This window comes from Ciconia boyciana, chromosome 7 (assembly GCF_034638445.1).
Source record: "Ciconia boyciana chromosome 7, ASM3463844v1, whole genome shotgun sequence".
Taxonomy (NCBI): Eukaryota; Metazoa; Chordata; class Aves; order Ciconiiformes; family Ciconiidae; genus Ciconia; species Ciconia boyciana.
In genome coordinates, this window is record NC_132940.1 from 26,281,008 (window position 1) to 26,300,056 (window position 19,049).

A 19,049-nucleotide genomic window follows, 5' to 3' on the forward strand; every position below is an offset into this window, starting at 1 on the left:
AAGCAAATGTAATTTTGAAATATTTTAAGTCTTCTGCGTGGAGATACCTCCATATTAATGGAAGTTATCAGTGCTTTTTGGGAAACCAGAAGCCAATCTTGGTATTTTTTTCCTTATAGCAGTACAAATGCTCTCCACGACTCTGAGATGTTATTGCTCCTCCCTGAATGACTGTGCTTCTATATGCATTTTATTATACCCCTGGGCTGAGAAGCAGTAAATAGCTTGACATCTGCTATATCAGTCTTAATCTGTGGTTTAAATTTCAGCAAAGATGGTATTAGACACTCTTTATAATGTATTCTCTTTTTCTTGACTGTTATTCCCTGGTTGAGGTATGGCCCGGAAGGGTCAGTCTTCCTAACCATGCGTTTCACAGTCACTATAGCATGTTAATAGAGCAACGGCTTTGGGACTTTTTGTGCTTCTCCAGGCTGCCACTGAGCATTTCCAGCTGCAGCATCTGCCTCCCTGCCTTCTTTGGGTGTTGCTTTGTTAATTCAGCTTTTCAGAAAGTGTATTGAGAATGGATATTTGTGCCTTTTGGGCCTTTTCTTGTTTGTTTCTTACAAGATCGTAAGTAGAGTTTTGAATATTTTACATTTTAATCCCTGTTTGCAATAAAACATGCTCCCTCTAAGTTATCTTACACAGGTCTGTTTCAGTAGGTAATTCTCATTCCTGATTCACTATCATCCTCCTTCCCTTTCCCATGGCCTCACTGCTATGAAAGCCCAGCTTCACCCTTGCTGTGATCCAGCTTTTGCCTCCACCTTCCTCAAGTGTCATCCACTTTCATTTCCTTTTCTTCTCTCACTTTTGCATCAGTTTTCACCACTCTTATTTTTATCATTTCCTCTCCACTGAGACTGACAGCAATCACTCATGACTTACTCTAATCTTAGTTTAAAGGTTTTTCCCCTGCCTTCTATCTCCTTGGCATACCTTCTACAAACCACACTCGTATTTCACTGTGAGATTTTTCCTTTCTTGTGCTTTTATGGGTGTCTTTTTAATTCTTTAGGAGCATATTCCTCCAGAGCTCTCTTTGGTATGTATGAAAACTCTTCAGGCTTTCATCTTCTCTGCTTGTCCTTCCTCTGTACATGGTCCTGGGTATCTTGCTCAGCCCTATAGATCCTCTGTGTGGCAACACTTTCTCAAATATTTTATTACCTCTATACAGATTGTTTTTCTACTGTCTCCAAAATTTCATCCAGAAAGTCAAACCACTGAGAAGAGCAGAATTACTTTCCAGCCACTTCCTTATTCTTGCTCTGTCTTTCACTGTGAACAATAATGCTTTCCTTCAAGTTAGTTCTCCATGCAAACCGCCTCCATTTTCAGCTGCTTTCTCTCTTTTGTCCTTTTCTTTGAATCATATAATAGTTTAGTCTGGAAGGGACCTGCTGAGGTCATCTAGTCCAACCTCCTGCTCAAAGAAGGGCGAACTTCATATTATAACCATCCTTCTGAATTGACTTAATCTCTGTTTTTCTTTCTCCATCTTTGCTATTCACTGAGATTTCTATCAATTTTATTTCTCCTTTCAGCTCATACAACCATTATCATTGACCAGAAATCCAAGAACGCAAAGCAGGTGTGTGGAAGCATCTTCCTTGCATCTGCTTTACTAGTTCAATGCTGCTTCTGCTACTTGTGCTCAGTTGATGCTTCTAGATTCCCCCTGGTTTTCAGAGCGCTCTGCCCCCAAGCCTTTTCCAGCCTCTTCTTGTCCGCTTACTTATTGCTTGCCCTCTCGTTCCCACAGGTTCCTGTGTCTTTGCCTGCTTTGCCATCTCTGTCTAGAAAGTGGCCTTGTCTTTGGGTCTCTCACAGCTGTTTTTGGGTGAGGCTAAAGTGATGTGTGTAAGAATCTTCCCAAATCACTCCTGCTTCACTTGCGGTCTCATCCTCACACACTGCTGTTTGCTGTCTCATTTGCTGAGTGGTATCTACCTCAAACTGTATGCTCTTTGAGTCAATTTCCTCTTTTTTCAAATATTTATTTATCTTTCTAAAAATGATCACGCCTAACAAACTTCATAGTAACTTTTTTATTGTGCCTTAGCAGTATCTCATAGGGCAAATGCTAGGCTAAACCAAGAGTTTCAATTAAAAGCTGTTACATCTGTTATTACATAACGCCACGATTCGAAAAGATCTTCCCTGAATCTCTGCTATCTCTTATCTGCCATCATATTTTTGGTAACTTATTTCTCCATTCTTTCCTTAGTTGCCATCTGAACTGTCTGGATTTAAACTGCATCTGTACAACAACGATTGGATTCAAAATAATAAGCTTCAGTAGTAAAGCTGTAAATTGGGCTAGAATAAAATCTGTTGTGCATTTTCACTGTGACTACATTCTGCTCTTTTAACTTGGCTTGAATCCTACCATCCGCTCGGATTTTCTGTAGTTCCTTGTTTTGAAAGATATCTGTGAGGACTGCAAAAAATCCAGAATGTGCTTACTATCATAGTTAGTGCTAATCTTCTAATACAAAAATAAATGGGAGAGACATTGATATTCAGTGAGCCCTTAAGGGGTTTATTCAAAATGAATTATGAATTGATCATTAATTAAAAAGATGAGTTAAACTCTTGGATACTGAGTGTGCGTGCTCTATTATGCAACTCCTGGAACAACCATCTGGGGTTTGATGTGTATATCTGGGTTGTTTCACAACTGCGGGAAAATATAAGCTGAACTGCAGGAAGAAAGAAATGCCATCATGGACTTTCCACTCCGTTGCCTCTTTATTGTGGGTTCAGTTTGTGTGGGAGCAATGCTTGACTACATGTGAAAATTAACTGGATAAGTTACTGCTAAAATTTGCCTCTACAGTTCAAAACCCCCCTTGACCTGGGTGTATTTTTGGCACACCCTTTCCTACTACAAGAATATTCATTAAATCTCTTGAAGATTTTCAAATGTCTATTTCATTACGAGATTTCTGCCAAACTTCTCCTGTTATTCCATTACATTTTATGTGTTTGTTTCTTTTTCAACAAACAGTTGTAATCCTTTTGCTGCTGAGGTTTACAAGGCAGTTAAGTGGGATTATCCCTGTTTTAAAAGAGGAAAATTGAGGCATAAAAGTTTATTTGCCTGTGATCATATGAGAAGTCTGAGCTCCAGGAGAAGCACCAAGTCTGTCGTAAATATTTCCAAGCCAGTGCTTTACCTGTAGGCCACTACTGCCTCTTTCCTGGTATTTTCCATGAGCTTTGGAAACATTTTGAGCATGCTTTTTGGCAGCCAATGTATGTTTGCAATGCGAGAAGCAATAGTTTTCTAAAATGGACCATCAGGTAATACTGTAATACAAAAATGGCAGTAGCGTGGATGCACAGAATTTGTTTAGGATATTTAGATTCGATGTCTCCTAAGAGGTCAGATTGTGCCCACTGGATATTTTAGGACATAGTCTTTTATAATCAGAGAAATATGTGCTTGTGTGGAAACTGAAATTCTCAGGTGAAGGGACAGCAGGTAAAATGAGAGAACTGGAGGAAAGAAAACCAATTAAATTTGAAGCATTTATTTTGGAGAGGTTTTGCACAGCTTCCCTTTAATCCCTGATTAACAGATGAAAGTAGATATGCTGAGACACAGCTCTAGTACTAAACCCTTTGATAACGGAATTATCATGTCTTTATTGTACAGGCTTATTTGATTTGTCTGCATCGTCTTCTGCAGCAGTGATTGCTAGGCAGTCAAAGGAAAACACAAACGAGAAGCTGTTATTCGTGTTGCATCCAAGACAGGCACTTACATGTATCCCAGGAGCCAGTACTGTCTGTAATGCCTACTGCTGATTACCAAGGCTGGAGCTGCCAGTGCAAATAAAAGTTGTCCTTGGACGGGTTGGTCCAAAACAATGATAAATGGCATTGGTTCACTTACCTACTAAGAGAATTTTAATGTTATTGAACTTAAAAGAAAAAATATTGAAAGTATTGAAAGCCCAAAGTCATTGTAATGTTTATAGCGAGTATTCCTGGAATCAGAATGAAAATGAACATATCTAACATATGTACACTGTCCCTTCAGCCATCTTCCAGGATGGAGGAGCGCTTTCTTCTAAATCAGTCTTTCCATTGGTGGTGGCTGCACCATGTTCCACATCTCTACCCGGGATCCCTCCTTCTCCTGCCGGCTGGGGCTGTAGGTCCCTTGAGTCGCCCGTTTATTGGCAGCAATGATTGAAACCACAACTGCCAAGAAGAGGATCAATAACAAGGCCAGCGTTACTGAGCCAATGGAGGTGAATATGTTCGAGATCAAGTCAGTTGTCAACTGGAAGGATTGAAATAATTGCAATATAATTTACGTCAAGAGAATACTGAGACACACTTGAGCTACCGTGGAAGGAAAACAAAAACCATTCTATGGATAGGGTTTTGCTAGAGTTACTGCTGAAGCACCGTTTATTGGTAGAGAAGTACATTAGCCCCTCCAGGTTTTGTTCTTTGGACTCTTCAGAAAATTATACATACCATGCTGGGTATTTAATATATAAGGCAGAGCTGGATGAATTTCACATAATGACCCATTTCATTTGACAACTTCCTTTCTGCTTGAAAATAACCTGTGAGTTAGTATGTCTGTGGACTGTAGTAGTAATTCAGCAATTATTTGTTTAATCACTTGAATAAAAATTCATTATTCCTAGTTTGGTTGTGAACACGTTATTGCTAGTCTTTGCTACTGCAAGTTAAACGTGAGCTATTTTGACTGGATATATATTCAGTCACATTTCTGTTTCTCTTGCTGGAGGAGTCAAGTTTATGTGAATACTTGTACTTAGATATAGAAAATTTGCTTACTGTAAATATTTTTGTAAAATGTACTATTTCTACAGACATTTGTGCCAGTAAACTTTCCTACCAGCATATTTGCATGAAGTAAGTGTATAAAGCCTGCACAAGAGTGCAACTGAAATGTATTTAAAATAATTTTAAAATATTTTAAAATATTCATCCAGCTCTTCCTCTACATATAGGCTTTGTAGCTTAATCTACAGAAACACAACCAATACATTACAGGGTGAAAGTAAGGATGTTCTGATTTTTTTGTTGTTTTCATGTGGCAGTGGGAAATGTGATAATGTCAGAAGGCACAGTGCACATAAACAAATCTGCCAGTTGAAAACCTTTATACCAGAGAAATTTTATAGTTGGTAGATGAACGTTTTATACACATCCACGTATGTGCTTTTATGTGTAAAAAATGCTTATGGTGAGGTAAGCCAATGAAGTGATGTGGTTAGCATGGAAAAGTGGTCACTACGGACAGAATGACCCTAGCAGGGATTGAACTTCTGGGCAGATTCTGCCATCCATCATCTTTTGATTAGTATTATGAGTGACAGCTGAACTGCCATAGATGAATGTGTGCTTGAGGCTGAACTTTCAAATCCCAAAATATTTAGAAACAGAAAACAGCAGGTCAAAGCCCGTTTCCTAGTTAGATACTGCATGTTACAGGATATTTTAGTGACCTGCTTACTCGTCATTTCTAAGGAAGTGCAATTACAGTCCTGAGAACGATGACGATTTTGCATTCAGCAATGGATGTACTGTAAGTGGATGCTATTTCTGTGCGTACATTGCTTGGACTCATGCTGCTCAGATGCCTTTGCAGAAGAACAACAATGCTAGAGGGAAAATGTTAAAATAATTCTTCCTCTTTTTTTCCCTCTCCACCTTCACACTGATGTAAAAGGTCCTACTATAATAATAAAAGCAAGTTTGGCTCAGGGATACTCTCTAAGGGGATGCATGACCAGCTAGGATAGTTTCCTCTGTCCTTGATGGCTAAATATATGGTTCCTATGATTTTAAAAACATTTTTTCCAATAGAAATAATCTAGTGCAGGTGACAGACCATACGACTCCAACCCTAAAACAAGGTGGCATGAAACATGTTGGTCTATTAAATTGTATTGGATTAGGAAGGTCATTTCATCTTTAGATGGTGTTACAGATATACTTGAGATCTTAGTTTTTCTCTGTACTGTGTTAGACTATATGACCCTTATTCCCCTTATCTCAGAGATGCTGCAAATTTTTAATGGAATTTTTATTCTCAGAAGCTGTCCTTTATTTTCATTGCCTGCTCTGGGAAACTGAGGACCAAGTAAGTAAGTTAACTGATCCTAGGGTTGAACAGGACATTTGTGAAAGCAATTCACTGCCATAGGCAAATAGATGGTATTGCCTGGTCTCTGGTATGTGAAATTTCTGAACTTATTCTCCTATTTTCCAGTCCATACTCTTTCCATTCCTGTTGTAAGTATGTCTATATCTATGGAGACATTTTCATGTATATCTTTCAAATTAATTTTATTTCTTAAACAAAAATTTTATGCAAAGGAGTTGGGGAGAAAAAAACCCCTGTAACTTGTTAAAATACAGTCACATATCTAAACCTTGTTCTCAAGTTAAAATCATCATAGCAAGGCTTTTTTTTTGTTCTGCAATAGCTACTTATAGAAACCTTACCCATAGCACACCATAGCAATCCACTACGCATTTTGTTCAGATTCTTGTTTCTGTTTAATAACTGTTATTCATTCATTGGATCTGGTTTGGTCAACCAGTGACTTGAACTTGAAAAAACTACTGAAAATTGCCTATATTGCCTATATCTGTGTTGGACAAAACACTTCCTCTTGAGCCAGTATGTAAAAAAAGTTACCGCACTGATTAAAATCTAGAGAGCTGGGGTTTTTACCATGATCAGATACATAAGCTAACTTTATTTCTGTGTTATGTTGCTTCTAATTTCTAAATATGAAAAAAAAGGCCTTTATGTCATCTTTCTGGGTGGATTCTGTTGATCCCCAAAAAATGTACTGTTCAAGTGCTGTCCCCTGCTTTATCAGCCCACAGATCACTGCCCAAGTTTACAATATAGGTACCTCCCTTAGCAGTAGCACTGAACTGATAACAAGAGTTGCCAGAAGGCTCTGCAGTCTGGTCCCATCAAAATCAACTGCTTCTTTAGTAATTAATGGCTGAACAGTTAAATTAATTTGGAAAATCAACTGGCTGATCTGGAAAAAAAAATCTGAAAAGTTCTGTCCCCCGTCATCTCAGAGTCTGTTTATCACAGTATTTGGTGATGATGATAGACTGAAATAATTGTAACTGGTGATCCCGAAAAGAAAAAGGACTGAGCAGCATTTTTTAGAAACATACTGCTGCTAAGATAGGAGAAAAAGAGGTTTTCTGTTACTGACCCTACTGCGTATTTTGCATAATGGGAGGGAGTGGACTTTAAAAAAGCAGTTTGAACATAAAGGTCCCATATCACTGCTTCAGGCTCTTCTAGTAAGCCCTTGCCTGTTGCTTCCACCATAGATGGATCTAGGCTATGAACCTCTCCGATGTTCAAAGAGCAGAGCCCCTCTGACTGCTGTGGGACTGCTCATGTGTGTAGCTGCTTATCTCGGTGTTCATGGCTGCTTAGCGGATCACCCGTGGCTGGAGTCTATGGGAGTCCTAAGGCGCTGGGTGGTGAGCAATGCACAGCTGAGCTCTCCTTGATTAAACCACCATACTACAACATCACTTTCAGCTTCATATCACACAGGCTGCTATTCACTTCCCCACGTTAGCTTGTTAAGATCTGGTTGTTGAATTGGCCACTTGTGAGATGGCCACTTGCTATGAATACACAATTTTTTGGTGTGTTTATGACCAAGCCGTGGCAGAGTCCCACACAAGAGGTGTTCTGTGGCCTAGAGCTTCAAAAGCAGAAGGGGAAAGCTCTGGAAAGGAAAGGACAATGTGAGGCAAACTTCATTTTGCCTCAGCACAAATAAAAAAAGCCACAGGACAGCTGGAAATTTATGAAGAGAAACGAGTTACTCAATGTTTTTGCTAAAGACCTTTGTTGTCAGGGAAGCCTATGAGACCCCCGTACACTGTGATAGCCTTTCAGAAATAATTCTTGCTAATCACAGCTATCTCTGAATGTATCTTCAGCACTGCTTATGAATAACTAAATATATGTAGGGTAACTAAAGGAGGGTTAATTTACTGACTGGGCAATACCTTAGAGATTCTCATTACACTTTGAGCAGGAGGTTGGACTGGGAGACCTCCTGAGGGCTCTTCTGACCTGAATTATCTTCTGAGCCTGTTTAAAAGGTAGTCAGTGACAGAAGAGTTGTGAGAGTTCCTCTGCCCCTAATATATAGTAGCTGTTGGTAAAAGCTGTATCCTTAATGGTAATGGATGCTGATGGCAAGATGATGTCATGTGCCGTGGTAATACCAACAAAATGAAGTCTGCTAACATTAGAAGGCCAATCTGCTTCTCGCTAAGATATTTTATGTAGCATGTTCTATTTATATGTCTTTGGATGTCATCTGGAGCAAGATGAATTTATTTCGGCAAAATTAAAAAAAAAGAAGAAAGAAAATATTCTTGAATTTAGTTTTCATGCCGTGAAAAGCTTCATCTGCCAAGACAGGAGGAAATGCAGGAAAAAATCTTTTTTTTTCTTTTTTTAAAGCAAAGTCTTGGCTTTTCACTAGCGGTTTCATTTCAAAGCTGATTAATTTTTTAGGTTTTTTAAATTATTAAATAAAAGTTATTTAAAATGTTTAGATTAGATTAAAATAAATCTCTGGATAGAGTGAAAATTCATTGTAGGGCTGGGTTTTGCTTTTCATTTGGTTATTGAAATTGATTGTTCAGCCTTGGTTCCTTGATTTGCTTTGTAGATGAACAGTTTGGATAAGGGGGGCCCAGTTCACAAGTCAAAGCTCAGTAGCGTTTATCAATCCAGTATACGTATACTTATCTTTAAACAAGCTGTCTTCCAAACAGTTATTTTATAAGGGGAACATTAGGGATTTGCTATATATGAATGTTTCCATGTGTGCCAGTGTCAAAGGCAAGTGGAATAGCACAAGGGAGCCAGCAAAATACACAGGGCCTCTTCCTCTTGTGTGTTTTACATCAGCATGACTTAGCTGATCTAATCCTGCTTTATGTCGATACAGGGGATCAGAATTATGGCCACAGACACCAAGGGCTGAGCCAGATCAGGGGGAGAGAAGAGTGAGCTGCAGGGCCAGGGGAGCAATTGCTGTAGGTGTGAGAGAAGTAGCATGAGCTTCCTTGGGATGCTGCTACCCAGGCATGAGCTTTGCGTGGGAAAGTGTAGCTTGGGCCAAGGGTATGTGTCTTTGGGATGTGAAAGGCATAACGTGCTCTGAAAGCAGAAGCATGCCTCTATTGCTGGGCATTACAAATTAATCAGCCTTCATTTCAGCACTCGCACAGAAATGTGCCTGACTCCGGATGCTTTGCAAGAGAGAGACATCAACACAAGCTTTAAAACACAGGGATTGCCAAACCCCGGAGAATTCTCTTCTCTGCCACATGCGGGGCTTTCTGGGAATTCTGCAGCTGCTCGTGTGCGCTGGAGCTTTCACTGGTGAAGTCTCCGGATCCTGAGTCCTGACACCACTCACGAGGTTATCACTTCATTCACAGTAAGAATATCTGATCCATGCCATCCAGATTTACTGCCCCCAAATCAAAACCATTTGCTACAGTAATGAGGGACGATTGGCTTTAGTGGTCCTAATCCATGTCAGAATTACTTTGAAAGATTTGGAGGCATATAGGGATAATACTGAGGAGCCGAAGAAAAGCCATTAACTTGATTAAAAAGCCCATAGATATGCTGAGTTTATTTCACTGAGGATTTACAACCATTTTATCGGAAAATTTTTCTGTTAAAGGCTGAATTCAAATAAGAATCCCAGTAGTTCAAGAAGAAATCCAGTCAGTCACACGCAAATCTATTATAATGTGATGCATTGATAACCCCAGCTTGTGGGACTACAGTTCATTTTCAACAGCAGTAAAGTGGCCATAAATCTATGGATTGACTTTGTTCCAAGATAAGTACCTCAAACGAGTGGCATATGAAGTCCCTTTTCCATGATTTTTTTTCACCTTCACAAGCAAGTACTTATTGCTCTCCCTCCCATCAGCTGCTCTGCATGTGCTAAACACCAGCCAGTGGGTCCCAAGAGCCATGTTGACCTAGTTGTTGGGCTGCTGAGCTGAACCAATAATCCATTTTGGACTCATTTAAAGAGAGCAGATTCACGTCCAGCTGAGCCAAGCACTGCACAGGTCACTGGAAATGGCAAACAATTTTTAAAATTCTATACACATCATCTATTGCCTTTAACTGCTTTATCCTCTTTATGCTTTATCCTGGTTTCCTTCTTCATGCTGTTGTCCATGTGGGCGCTCATCTGTGTTGAGTATTCCTATACACAGTTACCATTCAGGTACTTGAATAATTTATTCCTTTCTACTTTGGTACCTGTGGCAACAAGGGAGGCAGCACTTAGTGTCTGTGGTGCACCTTAGCTGATTTTTGACTGTTTATTACTAGTGAGGCCACTAACTTCTTTTCCTTCTGCAAACCTTACATCTCATCAATTTATCTCGTGGGCTTCAAAAGCGCATTTTCTGTGGCAGTCACATTGAACAGCCTTCTTCTTGCCTCTGTGTGTGAAGGAAGTCGTTGCTGAAAGGCATGATATTTGCTGTGCTTTAAACCTGGTGCCTACCAAGCTTCAGGATTATCTGGTAAGAAAAGTATTTGAATTCTCAGAAACTGAGAAGCAGAAAGCAAGAATAAAAACCTAGACAGACAGCTGCAGGGTTTCTCTCTAGTTTTGCTTCCTTAATGCATAAGAACAAGACCGGTTTGTAGGAGGACCAGATTCAGACTTGGAGCCTTGAATACCTGATGAAGACCTCTGTGGCCTAAAGATGTGACTGCTTCCCCCTGCAATCAGCCAGCCCATAGCTCCAGTTCAGGTTGGCCTGTAGTTGCCACATATCGGCTCTGGTGCTGGTCACAGGTAGCTTTGCCTTCTGCGTGCGAGGTAACACCCCAAGGTAAGCATGACTGGTTTTCTCTCCACATCTTGGGAACTTCTTCCTCTGACACCATGTCCACTGGGAGGAGGTTGTCCTGTCGCCTCTCATCTATCTCTGTAGTCCACTGAAAATCTATGTATACTACATACAGAGTTGTAGATAGTCTTGAATTTTCATCATTGCTGTTGCTGTTTCTGCCATCAGCCTCCGACTTGTTTTCCTGATATCTGCAGGAAAAGACAATCCCTTTGCTGGAGGGCCTGAATTAGACCCCGAGTCCTATACGTACCTCTGTGGACATTGCTGAAGACAAAACTTAGGTGACTACTTCTGATGTGTGCAGAAGATCCACAGTATAATATAGATATAGGCAGCTCACCTTGAAGAAGAATGTTAGTAAGTACTCTTTTTTTTTTATTTCTCTATTTTCTGGTGGATATTATTGTCTGAATATTTTCTTAAAGTATCTCTGAAGAAATTACATTCACTACCACCTCCCTCTAGTATACATTTTTCTATAAAATTTAGTTTGAATAGTTTGTCTTGGTTGTAATGTAACAGTTTGAATGAATTCTTTCCTGGAAAATGTCAGCTTTTACTTGTCTGAGAATTCTTCCTGAAATCAAAGCGCAAATGTAGAGAGAATCAGTGTTAGCAGCTATAATGATAAATTGATCATCTGGATTGACCAGTTATAGGTCAGAAAAATGCAATCTTTTTTATCAAGGAAGAATTACATCTCTGGTGTCCTGTGAGAAGAAGACGACAACTGAGATGATTGAAGTCTAGGATTTAGCTGGGCTTGCAAGGGAAGTGACTCATTAAGAAATGCTGACAGCCTCCCTCCTGACACGTGAAGTGACACTGTTGTGACACTACAGAAGTTGACGAGGAAGTTTGTTCTAATTATAGTGGAGCAAGAATTTGGAGATGGAGCTCTCTAAAGTGTTGCAACTAAATTGTAAAGCAGACCTCAGTTGAACGAGGGTGTTATTCACATTAGTCTTTATCTTCCAGTCAGATCAGCATACACAGACCTTCTCCTTCCCACACTAGCCTGCAGGATCATTCCTGGATCACTTGGAAACACTTGCTGTGTTTACATCAAACCTATTTTCCCCCTCCTCAATGCTAGTACTTGCAGTAATGTTCAGCTCAGGTAGCCTTCTGTTTACAATATTAGCCTTTTGGATGTGGCTTTTCAGACTCAGAAGCTCACTTTTAGGAATTCATCTCTAAAGAACAGGCTACATACGGTAACTATAATTTCTTTAACTACTTGTAGTATTGATGTCTCACTTATATTATCTGTTTAATGGAAGAGGTCCAGCCATGCAAACAGTGGTATTTAGCAAGTCTGGGATGTTGTCTTAGGCAGAAGAAATAATATTTCTGGTTTTGGCCACTGTACTTCACGTGAGCTCAGCCATGGACCCAACAAAGCCAGAAGTACGTAAGTAGCCCCTTAAAATCTCCATCAGATATTTTGCTGGATCAGTATCTCACAGGACAGAGTATGAAATGCCTTTTCACTCAGACAGCAGAGTGTTGATTATACACAGAGAAGTGATTTGGCTGGCAGTTTGGGAGGTAAGCTCTCATTAAGCTGTGGGCTTTGAGAAGACTCCTTGATAGCATTTCTGCAGCAACTGCCAGTGCTAATTTTGTAAGCGTGCTCCAGCTCTTTTTAAGATCATCTTGGTGGTGCAGCACAAATGAAATGTGCAGCTCCAACGTGCTGTTATGAGATGCCTTTTAAAATTCTATCAACAGCCTCTGGTGTAGAAACTTCACCATCTGCTGCAATCTGAAAGGATAAGAGGGAAAATCTATAGCTGGTGCAAATCCAGGCAAACCATGCCGAGGAGGAGTTTGTCCCATAGCTGCTACACTGCAGACTAGACAAATGTTTTAGTAAAGGTGTCAGTCTCTGGGGTGTAACATCCCTTTCCAGTTTGGGAAATGCTTTGGGGTATCATACAGAAACATTTTTGTACATGGGTAACAGTGCAGTGTATCAGGTAGTGTTTCTCCATAGGGGATAACTGCATTACAGCTTCAAGACAGCAAATTCTGTATGAATAAATCTTGGTGGTGGATAAAAGCCTTATCAAGCAAGCATCTTGCAGGAAGGAATGGATGATATTTAAAATCAAAAGACTGACACTGAAAACAGTAACTCTCTGTCATTGCCCTGCACATAGCTGGGTTGAGTTTACCGCATCCCTATAGTTGCCACAGTAGAAATGACTCCTGAAGAGGGATTTGGAAGAACGCACAGTAGTGGCCTTTTGAGCAAGTCTGCTCCTGCTGTCATGGGAGAGTGAAGTGGGTGGGAGGGGGTCAGCAGGTTAAACCCCAAAGCAGGAGAAGAATAGGGAAAGATGCTACAGCGCTGAAGATGAGGGCAGGACAGTTCCCAAGGAAAAGAGGTGAAGAGAAATTCGGTAGACAGAGAGAAATAGGATTATGAGAAAGAAGAATGAATTTCAAAACTGCTTTCTTCATTGATTGCATAGGTGTTGAGCAGACCAGCATGTGAAGGATGATGTTATTTTAGGATGTTTATGTTAGGATGTTTCAAGATGGGGCTGATGGGAATGACAGCGTTCAGGTAAGAGAACAGGGCAAGCATCGATAACATAGGCTACCAACAGCTATGCCAAGGGTGAAACTAACCCATTTCTAATGCAAACTTTTGATTTTCTGAATTTTGCACATATTCTCTGTCGTCCCCCCGCCTCCTCCCCCCCTCTCTCTCTGAATCTAGATTCTGACCTTTTCTGTATTAGGGAAATATATGAGGAATTTTGCTGAGGTATTCACATCTGAAAGTACAAAGCCCATTTAAGTGAATTCCTGCATGTTGTTTCTCCTCACTAATACGTTTCCATGCACTTTGTTTTCACCAGGCATGATTTGCCTGTGCATTATCAATTTCAGTTTACTCTATTAGAGCTGCACAATCTGAATTGTGGACACAGAACTGGTTGCTCAAAACTCCACTTTCCAGCACACAACAGTTGAGGTTAGAGATCTCTTCTTTAATTAGTGATGCTAGTGATAGATGTTCTTTTGTTTCTATAATCAGACCTTTGAGAACAGCACTAAGTACCCATGGAAGACTCACATCACATAGAGACACAGCCACTCTCTGTGGGCTCCGGTCCCTGACTGTGACGATGTGAAGCAGGGTCATCTGTCTCCCCCAGGTCCTGGTTCTCTGTAAGAATTGGTGCAACCTGGGCTGAAAGCGTCAGTTTTGCCTCTTCCCACTTCCTGAGGGAATAAGAAACTGCTCTGTCCAATGGTGCATAATAGGTGGGTCAGTGGTGTACGGTATAGCAGAGACAGAGTTATGATTCCTGTTTTATTTTGTAATTGCCAGGTACTTTGCATCCCTACTTCTCTGCTAATAAGCTAAGCCTGCAATCTCAAAACTGTTCCATGAGATTCTTCTTCCTATTTGGTGCTAAGCTCCTGCAAAACAGCCATGTGTTGCTACCTAGCATTACTATTATGCTGTCAAGTGGTGATGAAGTAAGTAGCTATTTGACTGTTTCACACTGTCAGACAACAAGGTATCAAGTCAACAGCTAGCCTTTGCTGGGTACAGCACTTCGATTGCAGCCATCTCATGCTTCCAACTGTAAATATTAATGGTATAAGATAGACCTTTATTGGCTACATAATACTTGCCTTAGCACTCTACATGACACCGTCGCGTTACTTAGCTAATTATATTCCTTGATAAAAATTTTGAGTATGTTTTTATCCTACTGGCTTTTTTTCTAGTAGAAAGTTGATTAGAGACAACAAACATCATTACATTTTCGCTTCAGGAAAGACTTTAAAAGAGATGCATACATGAAAAGTGTAAGTGGGGAAAAAAAAAATCAATAAACCTTTATGTCAATAACTACTCCTTGAATCCCTGTTTTGGTCTTGATCCAGATGTTGATTTGTCAGTGAACTTATTGGTTCTTGTGGCTTTTTTTCTTTTTAGTGTACTTACATCTTGTTGATAGGAACATATGAGTCTGTCTCTACCTGTGAACCTTAACTCTGTCCTCAGGGATTCTTGGATCAAGTACTGCATACCTAACATAGTATCTCATCATTGTATTAATATTGTGGGTATTCAACAGGTTTGCATCTGAATGTGATCTGGATGAAGCCAACTCTAATAATTGCTTTTTGGATACCTGCTGAAGATGCAAGTGGTTTATGAAGTCTCTTTCTATGTCACAGCTAGCACAGTACATGAGAAAAAGGTCTCTAAAAAGACATCAGAGATTTCTCTAAACTTTCTACTCCATGCTTTTACCTTACTGCCACCTAAAGATAACTAACAGAAAATACATTGAACTTCAGATTAGAGAGATTTACTCTAACATGTTCGGAATTGATGGCAGCCTTGTCAATGTATTTCTTTTAAGACGATTTCCTACACTTTCAGAAGATTTTCTTGAAGATCATACTTCTTAGAGATAGGAAAAAAATCTGCTGGCTCAGCTCACTGAATTTATCTCTGGTGCTCCAAGGCAAGGCGTATTGACTATGAGTGCAACTCACCCCTGTTTCTAGCCGGATCATTAATTTAGATCTGGGGGCTCCTCAATACAGACTGAAAGTAGCATTTTCTACAGTGTGTGGAGTCAGGTCAAAATCCACCTTCGTCTGCAAGTGTAAGCTATTTCTGATACAACCCCCCTTTTGATTCTGCCTTTCTCAGATACCAGAGTTGTCCTCTGTTGAACAGGCAGCCTAGGTGGTTCTTCCTTCTCAGCTCCATCCTTGATGCCTTATTTCTTAAATAGTAGCTTTCAGTTTGGAGATCCCCTTTAAAGCAGGCCAATATCCTTTTGTCAGAGAGGGAAACTGAAGCATGAAATAGAGACATGATTAGCTTATGATCAGTTAGGCAACCCAAGGTGGAAATGGTAATCTAATTTAACTCTTCATACTGCCTGAACGCTGACTGCACAAATACCTGCAATCAGCCCTTAGTAGTCATATCAGAGCAGTGCAGCCCTGCCCAGGCTCTAACGCTTCCATTGAGAATGAGACCAGGCAAGAGCTGGGAGATAGTTCATCCCCTGCCATAATCCCATTCTGAAGTCCCACAGACCTGAAGCTTTGCTTATTCTCTGTCTTTACTTTTTATACCACAAATAAACTATTTAATTCAACTAGTAATTTAATCAGTGATTTCCAAGATGCTTCTTTATGGCTCCGAGTAACTCTTCTGATTGATACTTGCATGCTTCCTTAAAACATTTCCAATCTCATACTTATTTCAAGATCAGTAAGGTAACCATGAAATCCAGCAAGTTATATATAATTTTGGCAGAAGTGTCATATATTAGTGTTTTCTTCTGGGAAAATAATTCGGCTTCCTCTTTCATCAGTGGTTTTGGGAGAGGATGAAAAAAGTGATCACGAGCTAGGAATTTTTTACTCAAAACTTTCTTGATGTGAAAGATGACATTTCAGGGTTCTGGGTCCGGGCCAGTTACCCTCCGACCAGCCTGTGCATCAGTCTTGAGTGCTTATTCAGGGGAGGGGGGGAGCTGAGTATTAAAGGGATATATCGCTTCCATACAAACTCCATCTAGAGAACTTCACTGTTTCAAAGACAGCAGCACATTTATTTATGCTTTATTTATATATTTATATAATGCTTTATTTATTTTTCGAAGTGTCGTGGTTAAAATATCCTGGGGTAGATTTTCGGTCTCTACTCTCTCTCTCTGTTCAATTCCTAGTAAAGGACAAGATAATAACATGCCTGTACCTTACAGATGTGCCACAAGCATTCACTTAGAATAATTAAGTAATTCTTACTGAGCTAAGATAGAGTCCAGGTGTTCAGTACTGTCCCCATCTGTATGATTTTTACAAATCCATTTTAGTTACAATTTTCCTACTTGTGTAGTAATTTCATTTCTCTCAGTGTCACTTTGCACCTCCAGGATCTCCTCCAAAACCACCTTTTTTGGTGGCTTTGAGGAATGTTAGGCAACACTGACAGCACTGAGGTTTTCTTTGGGACTCCTCTCTGCACTGGCTTCTCCAGAGAGATCCTCAGCAACCCCTGAGATTCCCTGACAATATCACATACTGAAAAGACAGGGAAGAGTTTGTATGGGGATAATAAGTTCCAAATCTGCAGACAGTGACCGAAGACACCAGCTTTTACTAGTGGGTTTAGGTCTACCATGAAGGACGTGTTACGCTTTCATATGTATAGAAACCAAGCATTTTCCTTTGGCCTGAATGAGTTTTGTGTTTGATTAAAGGAAACAATGAACTAAGAAAGAACCAAATGAAATTTTCCATGAGACACAGCATAGTGTCTCGTGTGACTCTTGTGTGCAAGATACTGCATAAGTTCACAAAACGGTAAGCTTTGGGATAAAAAAAGATAACGGTTACATCACTATATAAACTCTGTGGAGGAGACTTATACCTACACTGCCATTTCACGGAGGGATTCGAGTCAGCCCAGATAAGAGAACCAAACAACATCTTGGACAAGAGGGAAAAGAGAGTCCTGTCCCTTGGGGGATAAGAAGAGCGCGGTGTGTGAGCATTAGCAGTGCTGCACCAGACAGCACTGTCCTCCCTTAGGCTCCGAGCCAGTTTCTGTGAGTTACGCTCTGAAGAGCTGCTGGCTTAAGTCCAGTAGCCAAGATCCCAGTCCAGTACCCACTGGCATAAAGAGAAATCTTTCAATTTATTTCAGTAACATATGAATTAGGCTGCAAACTATTTATGTGCTTGAGAAGCTCCAAAATCCCTACCCTAGCTGTTCACAGGGTCCACCAACGACCAAAGTTGTCTGCGGTGGTGCAAAATCTGCTCACATTAAATAATTACTAAGATTTGCAAAGCTGCTGATTCTCCTGTCCTTTCTACTGAATTACAGCAGCATCACATTTTTTTTCTTTGACTGCTCTTATTCTTCTTGAAAAGTGAATAATCTTTTCTACCAAATATTGTTTGAATAAATTTGAGGACTGTATTTGAATAAATTTGAGGACTGTTGTATTTGCTGCACAGTGAGTTTGGTACAAAGCTCAGATATTTGTGTAACAAGTTCTGCCTGTCATTTAAGTGGCTCTGTGTATCAAAACAGATGTGTTCCTGATCAACTGAAACCAAAATATTTTTCAGATCCTCACGAACAGGAATTATTTTTATTGCTTTGTAGTGGAAAAATATTCTATAGGCCTAGTAAAGTGTGCAAAAAATTTTCAGACATTATTTGGAATGGAATTTCATAACAAGAACTGAAAAATACTCTGCACAAGAATGTACTCTACAGGCAGAGTTCATCAGGAGATATGTAGGCAGCCTTGTTTTATCTGCAAAGAACATAATTTCATGGACCTTCGACAGTAATCTTAAGCATATGATTAGTTTCCGAGACATTAACACTAGCCTACAAGATGCATTTGTTATGCTAAGCTAATATGTCCATAGCATTCAGGAGCTATAGCACTATCACTGTCTAAATAAAGTAGTGGTTGGAATCGAGGACCATGGTTCCCATTCAGGCACCTGAATAAATGTGGGTGGATTTGCTGAAGTGCTTAATTGGTAGTACCTGGGAAATCTCCATATTTACCCTTTATCTGGCATCCTTTATATATATAAACATATCTAAGGTACGAGTAACTCTTTGTCTTTCTAATTGTAATGGTGGAGAACGAGCTTCCTCTGAAGCCACATTGGTCCTGATCGGTCAATAAATTCCATGTAAACCTCATACCCATGTTTCAGTTCTGTTAATTTTAGTGAAGAGGACAAACATTGAATCCCAAGAGATGGCTGGCACCATGCACTCAGTGTAAGTTATCTTTTCCATCATAACTCCTTAACTTCTGCTCAGTTTCTTTTTCTTTTTGTAAGCACTCAGGTGAAAGCCTAAACTATATTCTTCAGCTTGAAAGTGAGGTTGGAGTTTTCTTTTGTTTAGAAACTTCTGGTCAATTAAGTTGTTTAAAATTTGTGTATTTAAAACAGATTTATGGTCTGGTTTCAGTCAGTATTTGGTTAAGTTGCCCAGCAAATAAAAAGCATCTTACTGTGCAAAAGTGGAAGCCCGCAGG

The 19,049-nt window shown here is 39.9% G+C and overlaps 1 protein-coding gene across 1 annotated transcript in view; it reads right to left on the reverse strand.

Annotated features, from left to right (window-relative positions):
* Positions 1 to 4,087: 4,087 nt before the first annotated feature.
* Positions 4,088 to 19,049, reverse strand: part of CRB1 (crumbs cell polarity complex component 1) — a 124,398-nt gene continuing 109,436 nt past the window's right edge. Inside the window, exon 17 of the mRNA XM_072867207.1 lies at positions 4,088 to 4,303. Coding sequence (XP_072723308.1) covers positions 4,088 to 4,303 — 216 coding nt within the window. The remainder of the gene's footprint in view (positions 4,304 to 19,049) is intronic.